This window comes from Acanthisitta chloris, unplaced genomic scaffold, assembly GCF_000695815.1.
Source record: "Acanthisitta chloris isolate BGI_N310 unplaced genomic scaffold, ASM69581v1 scaffold4196, whole genome shotgun sequence".
Classification (NCBI taxonomy): Eukaryota; Metazoa; Chordata; class Aves; order Passeriformes; family Acanthisittidae; genus Acanthisitta; species Acanthisitta chloris.
In genome coordinates, this window is record NW_008677516.1 from 108575 (window position 1) to 121399 (window position 12825).

The 12825-nt window shown below is 50.7% G+C and overlaps 1 protein-coding gene across 1 annotated transcript in view; it reads left to right on the forward strand.

Annotated features, from left to right (window-relative positions):
* PTPRA (protein tyrosine phosphatase, receptor type, A) overlaps nt 1-12825 on the forward strand; it is a 63368-nt gene that overhangs the window by 48780 nt on the left and 1763 nt on the right. The window contains exons 7-19 of the mRNA XM_009076526.1: nt 446-582; nt 2378-2468; nt 2946-3022; nt 4062-4098; nt 5383-5480; nt 5606-5725; nt 6654-6820; nt 8139-8274; nt 9021-9170; nt 9286-9379; nt 10704-10780; nt 12267-12401; nt 12643-12768. Of these exons, the coding sequence (XP_009074774.1) occupies nt 446-582; nt 2378-2468; nt 2946-3022; nt 4062-4098; nt 5383-5480; nt 5606-5725; nt 6654-6820; nt 8139-8274; nt 9021-9170; nt 9286-9379; nt 10704-10780; nt 12267-12401; nt 12643-12768 (1445 nt within the window). The remainder of the gene's footprint in view (nt 1-445; nt 583-2377; nt 2469-2945; nt 3023-4061; nt 4099-5382; nt 5481-5605; nt 5726-6653; nt 6821-8138; nt 8275-9020; nt 9171-9285; nt 9380-10703; nt 10781-12266; nt 12402-12642; nt 12769-12825) is intronic.

Below are 12825 nucleotides of genomic sequence, written 5' to 3' on the forward strand. Positions count from 1 at the left end.
ACTATGGCTGGTACAAGCAGGGGCCCTTGGCCTTCTTGCCCACTTGGGCTGATACTCAGTCGCTGTTGTTCAGCACCCACAAGTCCTTTCCCACTGGCAGCTTTCCAGCCACTTTGCCCCTGAAGCACTGCAGTGGGATATTAAACTTTGTGCATTGTACATAGGAAGACCAAAAGGCCTGGAAGCATTCAAGGCCAGGTTGGTTGGGGCTTGGAGCAACCTGGTCTAGAGGAAAGTGTGCCTGCCTGTACCAGAGGGTGAAACTAGATGATCTTTAAGGTTCCTTCCAACCCAAACCATTCTGTGATTCAATGAGAACTTGGGGATAGTTGGATATGAGGTGGCCCGAGATGTCAGAGGTCCCAGTGCCCCCCTGGACATGGGTGACAAGTGCTGGACACAGGGAGCAGCTGGGTGGGCACCTCTGATGCTGATGTGGTTGCAGAGCCGCAGAGCATGCCGCTGCTTGCCCGCTCCCCCAGCACCAACCGCAAGTACCCCCCTCTGCCCGTGGACAAACTGGAGGAGGAGATCAACCGACGTATGGCAGATGACAACAAGCTCTTTCGGGAGGAGTTCAACGTGAGTGCCTTTCTTCTTGCCCTTAAGTCCCACAGGCTGCTGTGTAATTTGGGCTTACATCGCGGATGGTCAGCCTGGTCCTAGTCCAGGGGTTTCTCAAAGGGCTGTGAGGAGGGAGAGACAATTCTATCCCTGAATTTGCAGTGAGGGTGTGCAGTCTGCTCACACTCAGTGCAGAAAGCAAAGGGATGCTATGCTGCTAGCAAAGTTGCTAGCAAGCAACACTACAGGGCTACATTTTGCCGGGTTCAGGAATGGTCCTGAATGTCTTGGAGTCTTCCAGAGTTCTCAGCCTTCTGATTTCCTCCCAAGCTCTGCCTCCCTCCTCTCAGTCCTCATAGCTTAAATCCACAAAGAGCCAAAACAAGTGCCTTGACAGAGAAATAGAAATGGGCCCATCTATTTCAGTGAGCTGTTAACCCTGAAACAGAACGACGACTATGGATAGGACAAAGGTTTGCCTTCAGCAGTGAGTAATATTTTGGGTATTGGGCTTATCCCACGGTGCTGGAGCATCTCTTCTGAGACAGCTTTCTACATCTTCTTGTGATCACAAACCTGCTTCACCTTGGCAGTATGAAAAATAGAATAGAATCATTTAGGTTAGAAAAGCCTTCTAAGATCATCAAGTCCAGCCCTCAACCCAGCACTGCCAAGGCTACCACTAAACCATGCTCCCAAGTGCCACATCCACGTGGCTTTTAAATCCCTCCAGGGTTAGTGACTCCACCACTGCCTCTGGCCCAGGGCTGGACAGCACTTTCAGGGAAGAAATTTCCCCAAATATCAAATTGAAACCTCGTCTGGTGCAGCTTGAGGCCGTTTCCTCTCCTCCTGTCCCTTGATCCCTGGGAGCAAAGCCTAACTCCCCCCTGGCCCCAAACTCCTGTCAGTGAATTGTTGAGTGAGAAGGTTCCCCCAGAGCCTCCTTTTCTCCAGTCTGAGCCTCAGACACTCCTCATCAGCCTTGTGCTCCAGACCCAAGTCCAAGGCACAGTGTGACATGAGGATGATGAGAAGATTAAAAAAAGCCACTGGACTGTGTCCAGCTGTTTCACACTTGATCCCCTTCCTGGCTGCGCTTCCATGAAACTAGATAGGTGCGATGAATGCCCAGGAAAGAGGATTTTTTGGGTTGTAAATACTTGATTGCCCTGTAGACTTCTGTTGCCATCTTGTCAGCTGGAGGAAGGGATAGTGAACACCTCCAGTCTGTCCTGATCCTCTTCTCTGTTCCAAGAGGATGTGGAATATGGCGTTGGTGAAACACCTCCTGTGCTCGAGCATGAAACCCAGTGACAGTGTCACCTGTCACCCCAACACCCTCCAACCAGAGGTCCCCAGCACTGCTGGCTGAAGAACAACCCTCTGCATGGGTGCTCCTTCCCATCGCTGGGTGGGCTTAGGCCCTGGAGACTTGATCAGGTGCTGATTAGCAGCGCTGCTAATGAGGAAATCTCAGCAAGAGCCTCCGCGGGCAGAAATGAGCTCCTTGATGCTGGCTGGTGGGTTTGGAGCTGGAGGCTTTGCTGCCACCTCGTGTTCATGGATCCGAAGATTCCAGATATCTCGTTTCCAAAGAGATTTGCTCCCTCTGGTCCAGCCCAGGCTATTTAAATGGTCACTTAGAGCTCGGTGGGGAGGAGGAGCTGGTGCTGGGGTGGAGGTGAGGGGTGTGGGCACGGAGGACATGTCCAGAGCAGCAGGATGCTCACATGTGGCACATGTCAGCACATCGTGGTTCCTGCCGTGGCATGAGAACATCATGGAAAGCCCTTTTTTCCTGCCATTTCAGGCTCTCCCAGCGTGTCCCATACAGGCCACGTGTGAAGCTGCTTCCAAGGAGGAGAATAAAGAGAAGAACAGATATGTCAACATTTTGCCCTGTATGTATTGGAGCTGGATGCATGGGGGGAAACACACCCAGTGCTCCTGCCAGGGCTCCCCATTCCTGTCTTTCGGATGGGCAAGGGTATGGTTGAGGTCATTTCACCTCCCAGGTGGGGGCTGTGTCTGCTTTAGCTTTAGATACCTGTGAGGAAGAGCTCCCTCAAGTCAGCAACAGCCAGAAGGCCGTGGAAAGTGAAATGGATGGGAAATGCTAAAAGACCCATCTTGCCTGGTGGCATGGGGCAATGGCCTGGCTCTAGGTGTCCTCAGATGTGCACTCCAAAGAAGAAAAACTGCCTTGGGTGAGGTGTAACACCTCCTCAGACTTAAGCAAGGAGAATTTGGGGGCATAAAGGTGTTTTTTCAGGGAGCCAGTGAGCGTGGGCTCCACTCCAACATGGCTTTCTTGCCATGCCAGGTGTCAGCTGCATGGAGGGAGTTGTTTTTAATGCAGGTTTTCAATGTTCCTCCAGATGATCATTCCAGGGTTCACCTGACGCCTGTCGAAGGGGTTCCTGACTCCGACTACATAAATGCCTCCTTCATTAATGTGAGTTCTGTGATTTAAAGGGAAATCCCCACTAGCAGGTCCCAGCCTGCAGTCCCTGATCCCACTGAGAACATGGGGCTCTTATGGGGTGTGACTTGGCAATGGATGAGGATGGTTAGGAGAAGACTACCTCCCATCTCCTCCCACCTCTCTTTTCCCGAGTTCTAAATTAAGGAGAAGCACTTGCGCTCTTTGGTGTTCTGCAGACTTGAGGTGGCTGTTTTGGAAAGGGTTTGAGAACCACTCCTGCAGGAGCTGGGCGTATCTGATGAGTTACAGAATCATTAAGGTGGGAAAAGCCCTCCAAGATCATCAAGTCCAACCATTCCCCCTGCCAAGGCCACCACTAACCATGTCCCCAAGTGCCTCATTTACACAGCTATTAAATACCTGAAGAGTGTGGCCAGTTGATTGTCAGTACTGTCCAGCTTGCAGGGCTGGATGTGGAAAGGGAATGAAAAAGAAATCAAGGAATCCAGCGAAAATGGAAGCAACATTGCCCTGCTCTGCTCTTGGGAGGAGATGGGTCCTATGTGGTTAACATCATGTGGCTCAAATTGGTTGGAAGGGTCATGTGAGAGATGGGATCGCATGAAGCAAAGCAGGACCCCAAAAGAGCTCTTTTCTTTCTTCCCCAATAAATAAAACACAAAATCAATCCCATGAGTTCAACAGCCTCCTCTCCCAGAGATTAATGCTGGTTTTCACATGATGCTCTGGATGCAGGCTCTGATCCCACTGGAGGAGTTGTCAGATACCACCTCATTAGTGTCTTCTGCCAACAAGTGGGGTCATTCCTGCGTTATGTGACTGTGGGGAATGTTACTTTGGGAAAAGGGGCCTTTGCACAGGGATTTTCCATTATTTCAGCCCTACTGTTGGTGCCGTTTCTCCCCTTGGAGGCTGCAGCCCCTTCTCTGCACAGGGGAGAGTGAGCAGCAGAGCAGGTGTTGGATATGTTTATTACCAGTGTCAATGCATTTCATGACTCTTGTGTTAGAAGAACACTAATTTTTATTCCTTTTCTCCTTTTCTCTAGGGGTACCAAGAGAAAAACAAGTTCATTGCTGCACAAGGTAAATACTGTTATCCCTGTAGCTGTGTTAGGTGGCAGCTGGGATGGATCCCTCTGCTCAGTAAAGCTGGACCAGTCTAACTACAGCACAGCATCTTGCAGAGCGCCTCTGGTCAAAAGGAGGCTTGGCTGGTCCACAGGTTTTTCACAAAATGGTTTTCCCAGTCAAAGACCAGTGCTGAATGTGCTGGCAGAAGAATAGAAGTTCTACCTGTGTAATACCCATTGCTGGAGGGTATCAAAGCATTTCTGCCCTGAGCCTTGTCCTTCCACCCTGGCTCACAGCTGCAGGAATTGTGATCTCTGGAAATAACACCAGGAAGCTGCTTAGTTCAGTTCCCCAAGTCATATAATCATGGAGTGGTTTGGGTTGGAAAGAACATAAAAGACCACCTAGTTCCAACCCTCTGTCATAGGCAGGGACACCTTCCACCAGCCCAGGATGCTCCAAGGCCCATCCAACCTGGCCTGGAACACTTCCAGGGATGGGGTAGCCACAGCTTCTCTGGGCAACCTGTGCCAGTGCCTCAGCACCCTCACAGGGAAGATTTTCTTCCCAATATCCCATCTAGCTCTGCCCTCTGACAGTGGGAAGCGAAAATTCACTGTGGTCTTCAGAAGTCCAAACACATCCTAAAACCAAGATTCCTACCTGCAGGAGAGTTGATGTCAGCAACAGGGTGTTACCTGCCCAAGGGAGTGTTTTATATTTCCACTCGACTTGCCAGTGAGTCAGGGCATCACCTGCCAGTTTCTCTGGCTCTTGCTAGAGAAGGAGCTTGGATTGGGTCCGTCAGCGCTTCCAGGCTCAGGTTAAGCTTTGGCTCTGCTGTTCTCTTGGCTCACCCTTAGCCTCAGGCTTGGCAAGAGAGTCTAGGCTGAGTTAGCTCCGTGTCTGGCAGGCAGCAAGGAACTATCCTTGTGCCACATTGCAATGGGATCCCATGGCTAAAACCCAAGATCCCAGGATAGGACTTCTGTGGATTCTGAGACAGACACAATTTCCCTGTGTGACCTTGGACAAGTCGCTTCCATGCTCCGTTTGTGTGATTTCCCCTTCTTGGGCTAAAAATGGAATTCGTGATCCTAAAACACGTCCAAAAATTCCAGCTACTGTGTGATAGGATTGTTCCTTAGGTTAGACACCAGAGCACCTCTTGTTCTGACATCTATTGACAAAAAGTGTGTTGCATCACCCACGATGTGTGACCTCACACACTGGGATTTGGGCTCAAATCTTGAGAGGTTGATCCCAAAGAAAGTGTTTTGTTTTCCTTACCCTTAGGACCAAAGGAAGAAACAGTGAATGATTTTTGGAGGATGATTTGGGAGCAAAACACAGCAACAATTGTCATGGTGACCAACCTGAAAGAGAGGAAAGAGGTAGGTGCCAGGCTTCATGGGTTGGGCTGAATCCAGCATATATTATGTCCATGGGCATGTCCTGGAGCTGGTCCCAGGCTTGTGTGGGTCCAGAACTCATCTGCACCTGTGTTCTCTCTCTACAGTGTAAGTGTGCTCAGTATTGGCCGGATCAGGGCTGCTGGACATATGGGAACATCCGAGTGTCTGTGGAGGATGTGACCGTCCTGGTGGATTACACCGTGCGGAAGTTCTGCATCCAACAGGTGCCAGGGCTCATCTCCCACTCCATCCCATCCTATCCATTCCTCCCCTCTCTAAACTCGGCATCCCGAAGGTGCTGGTGCACTCCTCAACTCCTCCAAGGTGCCGTAAGATTACAGTTGGGATGACATGACCCTCAACATCCATTTTTAACCAGAGCTATTAAGAATTTATTTTTCTTAAACACCCATTCCCAGTGGATACCAGGGTGGCTGTACTGAGAGCAGGGAAGCTGATGGATGCCAGGCTGAAATTCCATCCTGTAATACTCCAGGACTGTTACCAGTACTGGTTCCTGCTCTCACCCACAGACACTTAATGCCTGCAAATAATCAGATTTATCCCATGAGCCGACACAAAATCCAGTGCCGTATGCATTGGGTGTGATTGCTTTCCCATCTGTCACTACATTTCCTTGTCCTCCAAGGAGACCCTGGGTGTTCCAGTTGCTCTGTTTGTTTTCCTGCTGCTCTTGGAGGCAGGCAGGCAGGCAGGGAAGAGCTGGTGCCTGAAAACCCATCTGGACCCTGAGTGTGATTCTCCTAAGCCTCATCCTTCACTCCAGTGGCCTGGGCATGGGTGGTTTCCTCCCCTGCCTTTAACACGAGGATGCTGTGGGCAGAGGAGTGGGAAAGGATGGAGCAACAGCTTCTGTTTGAGCTCCCTGGGAATGAAATATGGCAGCTGCTGCCAGATTGGAGCCACAGCTGGGGCCAAGCTGGCATCTCACACTCCTCAGATGTGAGTGCTGAGTGATGAAAATGTCATGTTTTTCTAGACAAATTTCTCACAGTGTCTGGGTCTGTGCCCTTTCAGCTGTGGATGCTGCTTCTTAAGTCATCCAGCTCCATCTCAGGGCTGCAGCTCCCTCTCTGCCCTTGATTTTGGGGAAAGAAGGGAAATCTTGAGTATTTCTCATTAACACTTCAGGTCGGTGACGTGACGAACAAGAAGCCTCAGCGCCTGGTGACTCAGTTCCACTTCACCAGCTGGCCTGACTTCGGGGTCCCCTTCACCCCCATCGGGATGCTGAAGTTCCTGAAGAAGGTGAAGACCTGTAACCCCCAATATGCAGGAGCCATAGTCGTGCACTGCAGGTGAGTCCTGCTCACAGGTGGCCTCTGCCTCTGGAAAGCATCTCCTATTTCATACTTAAAAGGGTTGTTTCTCTGGTCAGGCCTTTTTAATTATCTTTATTTAACTTTCCCATGCTAAGTGGTGATGTTCACATGGGGACATTCAGAAAAATGCATGTGAGTTGAAGGAACTTCTTGAAATTACGGATATGATGGTGCTACAGCAATTAGGGTTGTGTTGAGTCATTTGGGTTATCTGGATGCCAAGGAAGCCAAGCTGAGCACCACTGCTGGGCACTGGTGGCATCTCCCTTGGCTCTCCACTGCCCTGGGCACAAGAGGACAGCATCTCTTGTTGGGGAAGGCAGTATTCAGCTGACAGTGTGCCTGGGAGCAAGGACCATGGTGTTTGGCCTCATGTGGAGTGGTTTCCAGTGCAGCAGCAAACCTGGGGGAGCACCAGGGTCTTCCACATTTCAAAAAGAGAAAGCCCCACAGTTAAAGGCAAAGATGATCACATTTGCAACCTCCCAAATCCATCTTTCATTCCTTCTCAAAAAACAGCTGACAAAAGGGCTTTGTCTTCCCTTAGTGTCTGCTGGCCTCATACTACATCTCCTTAATGGCTGAGCTCCCAGTACAGACACAAGGTTTCCCCAGGGGCTGACCTTCACAAGGTGGAGATTGACTGGAAGGAGCATCAGGGAGCTGGTTGGAACAGGCATCCTATAAGGACACTGGATATCATAGGTGGTTTGGGTTGGAAAGGACCTTAAATATTATCTAGTCCCAACCTTCCTGCCATGGGCAGGGAAACCTTCCATGAGACCAGGTCGCTCCAAGCCTCATCCAACCTGGCTTTGAACACTTCCAGAGATGGGGCAGGCACACCTTCTCTGGGCATCCTGTGCCAGTGCCTCACCACCCTCACAGCCAAGAATTTCTTCCCAATATCCCATCTATCCCTGCCCTCTGGCAGTGGGAAGCCATTTCCCCTTGTCCTGTCCCTCCAGGCCCTTGTCCAGAGTCCCTCTCCAGGTCTCTTGTATCCCTTTAGGCACTGGAAGGTGCTAGAAAGTCTCCCTGGAGCCTTCTCTTCTCCAGGCTGAACACTCCCAGCTCTTCCAGCCTGTCACACACTCTGGTCACGGTGGTCACTGGAGATGGTGTGTGCATCTCTGCACAACACAGAGTATGCTGAACACCACACTGAGGATTTCTGTCATCTCCCAAACAGACATTGCTATTTGCTTAGGGCTGGGGACTGTCTGGCTCACTCCTGGCTGCCCTACAAAGCACCGTACACCACAGCACTGAGCACTTGTCCCCTCTGTTTCAGTGCTGGGGTGGGACGCACAGGCACTTTCATTGTCATCGATGCCATGCTGGACATGATGCATGCGGAGAGGAAGGTGGATGTTTACGGCTTCGTGAGCCGCATCCGGGCTCAGCGCTGCCAGATGGTACAGACAGATGTAAGTGTGCTGCTACCATTGCTTCTGGGCTCTGCTCACTGGGGTTAGATTTCCTTCAGGCAGTCAAGGCCTACTGAGGGTTGAGCATCAGCCGTATTTTGGAAGGGTGCTGCATCAGGTGAGCCCTTCAGTGGGTCCTGCTCTTTTTCATCCCCTTCATAGAATCATAGAATCATTTAGGTTGGAGAAGATCCCTAAGATCATCCAGTCCAACTGTTAACCCAGCACTGCCATGGTCACCACCAAACCACGTCCCCAAGTGCCACATCTACATAGCTTTTAAATCCCTCCATGGATGGTAACCACCATGGCCCTGGGCAGCCTATGCCAGGGCTTGACAACTCTTTCCATGAAGAAATTTTCCATAATATCTAATCTAAACCTTCCCTGGCACAGCTTAAGGCTGTTTCCTCTTGTCCTGTCACTTGTTCCTGGGAGCAGAGCCTGACCCCCACCTGGCTCCAGCCTTCTGTCAGGGAGCTGTTGAGAGCAACAGGGTGCCCCCTGAGCATCCTTTTCTCCAGACTTGGAGAACGTTTTGTGTCACATCACCTTTGCGTGGTGCAGCAAATAAAGTCCCAGTCCCCATTTAGTGACAGAAACATTGTCACTTGCTTCTCTGGGGCCTCAGAGAAGTGCCACCTGCCCAACAAGCACGTGTGAGCAGCAGAGCAGTGGGTTTGCATCCGGTCTGTGCTCACTGAGTGTGAACAGGGACTGATGAATTCTCCCTGCAATTCCTGCAGATGCAGTATGTGTTTATATACCAAGCACTTCTGGAGCACTATCTCTACGGTGACACAGAGCTGGAGGTGACCTCGTTAGAGATCCACCTCCAGAAGATCTACAACAAAGTGCCAGGGACCAGCAGCAATGGGCTGGAAGAGGAGTTTAAGGTGAGTTTGGTCCTAGTAGATCTGCTGGGATGATGCTGGATGTGGGGACCACCATGTGTTTTCCTGGCTCTGGGTGGCTCTGAAACCTATCTCTGCTTTGCTCCTTCCTCTGCAGAAACTCACTTCAATCAAAATCCAGAACGACAAGATGAGAACGGGCAACTTGCCAGCAAACATGAAGAAGAACAGGGTGCTTCAGATAATTCCATGTAAGGCTTGTTTGTCTCCCGGGGAAGGCATGTTGGTGGGTGTGGGGACAGCAGTCAAGCTGGAGAAATGGGACAACAGGGCTGTCATGATGTTCAGTGAGGAAAAGTGCAAAGTTCTGACCCTGGGAAGAGACAACCCCAGCCACCAGTTTGTGCTAGGGCCACCCAGCTGGGAAGAAGCTTAGCAGGAAAGACCCTGGGGTCCTGGTGGACACCAAGTTGACCTTGAGCCAGCAACATGCCCTTGTGACAAAGTGGTGTCCTGGGCTCTGTGAGACGAAGCTGTGCCAGCAGGTCAAGGGAGAGGATCCTGCCCCTCTGCTCAGTACTTGTGAGGCCACAGCTGGAGCTCTGGGTCCAGTTCTGGCTCTCCAGTACAAGAGAGACCCAGCAAAAGGACCAGAGCATCTCTGCTCTAAGGAAAGGCTGAGAGAACTGGAACTGCTCAGCCTGGAGAAAACAAGGTTCTGGGAAGTCTCATCAGTGTCCATAAATACCTGCAGGGAGGATGCAGATAGGATGGAGCCAGGCCCTTTCCAGTATTGCCCAGTGACAGGACAAGGGGAAATGAGCACACACTGAGGCACAGGAGGGTCCCTCTGACCATCAGGGAACACGTTTTGACTGTGAGGGTGACTTGAGTGCTGTCACAGGTTGCCCAGGGAGGTTGTGGTGTCTCCATCCTTGGAGATATTAAAAATGTGGACACAGATGGGAAACCAGCTCTGGCTGGCCCTGCCTTAGCAGGGGGTTGGACCAGATGGCTTCCAGAGCTCTTGTCCCACCTCAGCCACTCTGTGATTCTGTGTGTGCTTGGGAGCTGTCAAGACAGAGGTATTTATACTTCACAGTATGGAGTCACAGACCAGCTGAGGTGGGAAGGGAACTGTGGATGTCATCTGTCCCAATCCCTTGTTCAAGCAGGGATCACATGAAGGGACAGGGCAGAGTCAAGGACAGGTGGTTTTCTTGGCCAAATACAACACTGCCCCTAGGGCTTCTGCAGTGACTTCTGCCATGACTTTCTTCTCAGCTGGTTTCTGCTGCCAAGGCTTTCTGCCTTGAGGGAAAGGAAGTCCCAGTGCTGAGCAGGTCTCGCTCCTGGAATGCTCAGCATCCCCTTCTCCTTTCCCGAACCAGGGCATGGAGCAGAGCTGAGTCTCCTTGTCCCAGCTGGATGCTGTAAACACAAGGTTCCCCTTCCCATATCTCTGTCTCCCACTCAGGGCTTGGTGACTCCCCAGCTAAGAGCTGTGCATGGTTATCCCAGGAGTCACGATCTGAAGAAGTTCTCCAAAACTCAGGTCATTTTGTTGTGTTTCAGATGAGTTCAACCGAGTAATCATTCCAGTGAAGAGAGGTGAAGAGAACACAGACTACGTAAACGCTTCCTTCATTGACGTGAGTCTTCTTGAGTATTCTCTCCATCTTCTCCCAGTGCAAACTTTACCTCACACTGCTTCTTGTGGGGAGGATTTGTCCAAAACACTCTGAGGTTTCATAAGGCTCTTTCCACTTGACTGTGCTTTGTGTCACTGGATGGTGCTGGTTTCTTTCTCCAAGAAATATGCAACTCCTCCGGTCCCACAGCTGGTGGGAGAAGAGAGCTGGAGAGCAGAGCCTCCAAATCCTGGGTTGCTTCTGCACCTCTGGGCTCTGCTGATGGCTGTGGAGGAGCATATGCATGTAGCCATGGAGATGATGCAGCACCAGTGATTTGGTCAGAAAACATCCAATAGATTAGGTAATGGAGCAATACACAATCCCAAAACCCTTGAGAAAAACCAGGTCAATCCCATTACACCTGTCTGGGTGAGGCAAGGCAGGAAGGTTAAGTGCTTTCCTCACTCCGAAGAGGAGATAAGTAATTGCATATCCTTTTCTCCTGAGCAATCCTATTGTCTCCAGAGGGACATCTGGGATGAATATTTATCTTCATGCAGTGATGCCAGTGCTGGCCAAGTGACAGACCCTGCTCTTTTCCAGCCCAATTTCTGCTTTCATCTCCTAATGACAGAGGGGAGTTTTTTTCCAAAAAAGCTTATCGCTGCAATGGGTTGAACCACTAAATCCAGTTTCTTCCCAGTTCTAACACCCCTAGTTAATTGCTCCCTGAAATCTCCCTTGCTGGGTCCCTGTGGGTGGCTCTGGCTGCAGGAGCAGCCGGGAGCAGCTGCCTTGTGCATCCAGATCAGAAAGCTTCCATGGCACGTAAGCAATTTTGTTGAGGATTCAATTTCCTGCCTCTGCTGAACTTTGCTTAAATGACAAACTCCAAATGACGAAGCATCTGTAGTCATAGTCTGCAGCAAGGGCACAGGGGAATGTCAGAGGGGTTTGAAAACAGAAACACTTTCTGGTTGTGGAAGAACCAGAGTTATCCAGACTTACTGCTACTTTTCATACATCATAGAATGTATTTGGTTGGAAGGGACCTTAGAGATCATCTAGTTTTGCTTATTTCTTCCAAAAAAAACCCAGTAAAATTCATACCTGAAGTACTTGGAGCTTAGGCAAAGCTCAGCTCCTGCACTCAGGGTTTGCAATATCACTTAGGCATGCCAAATCTTTCTTCTCCAAATGGATAAGGTCAGGCTTCTGAAGGGGATATGATCCTTCTCCTGCTCTGTTTCTTCAAAAACAAAGGTTTTACATGGTGAAGTGCTAGCTGATGGCACCTCAGGTGCTGAGCAGCAACGTGGTGGTGCCCATAGTGCACCATGAGAGCAGGTTTCTCTGCCCAGGCTGTGGTCATTGACATGGACAATCATGGTGCTCCCAAAATTGAACTGAGCTTGGTAACCTGACCATGTCCAAGAGCATTCCTCCCACTGCTCCCAGCATGCAGCACTGCCAGTGCACCACTAACCCTGTTCCCACATTACAGGGTTATCGCCAGAAGGACTCCTACATCGCCAGCCAAGGGCCTCTGCAGCACACGATAGAGGACTTCTGGAGGATGATCTGGGAGTGGAAATCCTGCTCCATAGTGATGCTAACGGAGCTGGAGGAGAGAGGCCAGGTAAGCTCCCAGGAATAACTGCATTAAACAGCAGCAAAACAAATGAATGGCAGGGGGTTGGAATGAGATGATCTTTAAGGTCACTTCCAACCCAAACAAGTCTGTGATTCCATGAGTCTGTGAAGTCCATGGGATCCCCCCTGGTTTGGAGCAGCTGCCAGCCCCCAGAAGACTCTTCTATTCAAGCCCATGGGAGAAATACGGGGTCCTCACCCTGTCTTCTCCTGTGATGCTTCCTCAGGAGAAGTGTGCCCAGTACTGGCCGTCTGACGGCTCCGTGTCCTATGGAGACATCACAGTGGAGCTGAAAAAAGAGGAGGAATGTGAGAGCTATACGGTGCGGGACCTGCTGGTGACGAACACCAGGGTAAGAGTCTGGCTTCTCCCCTGGAGAGCTCCTGGGCTTGGCACCAGGGACCCTCAC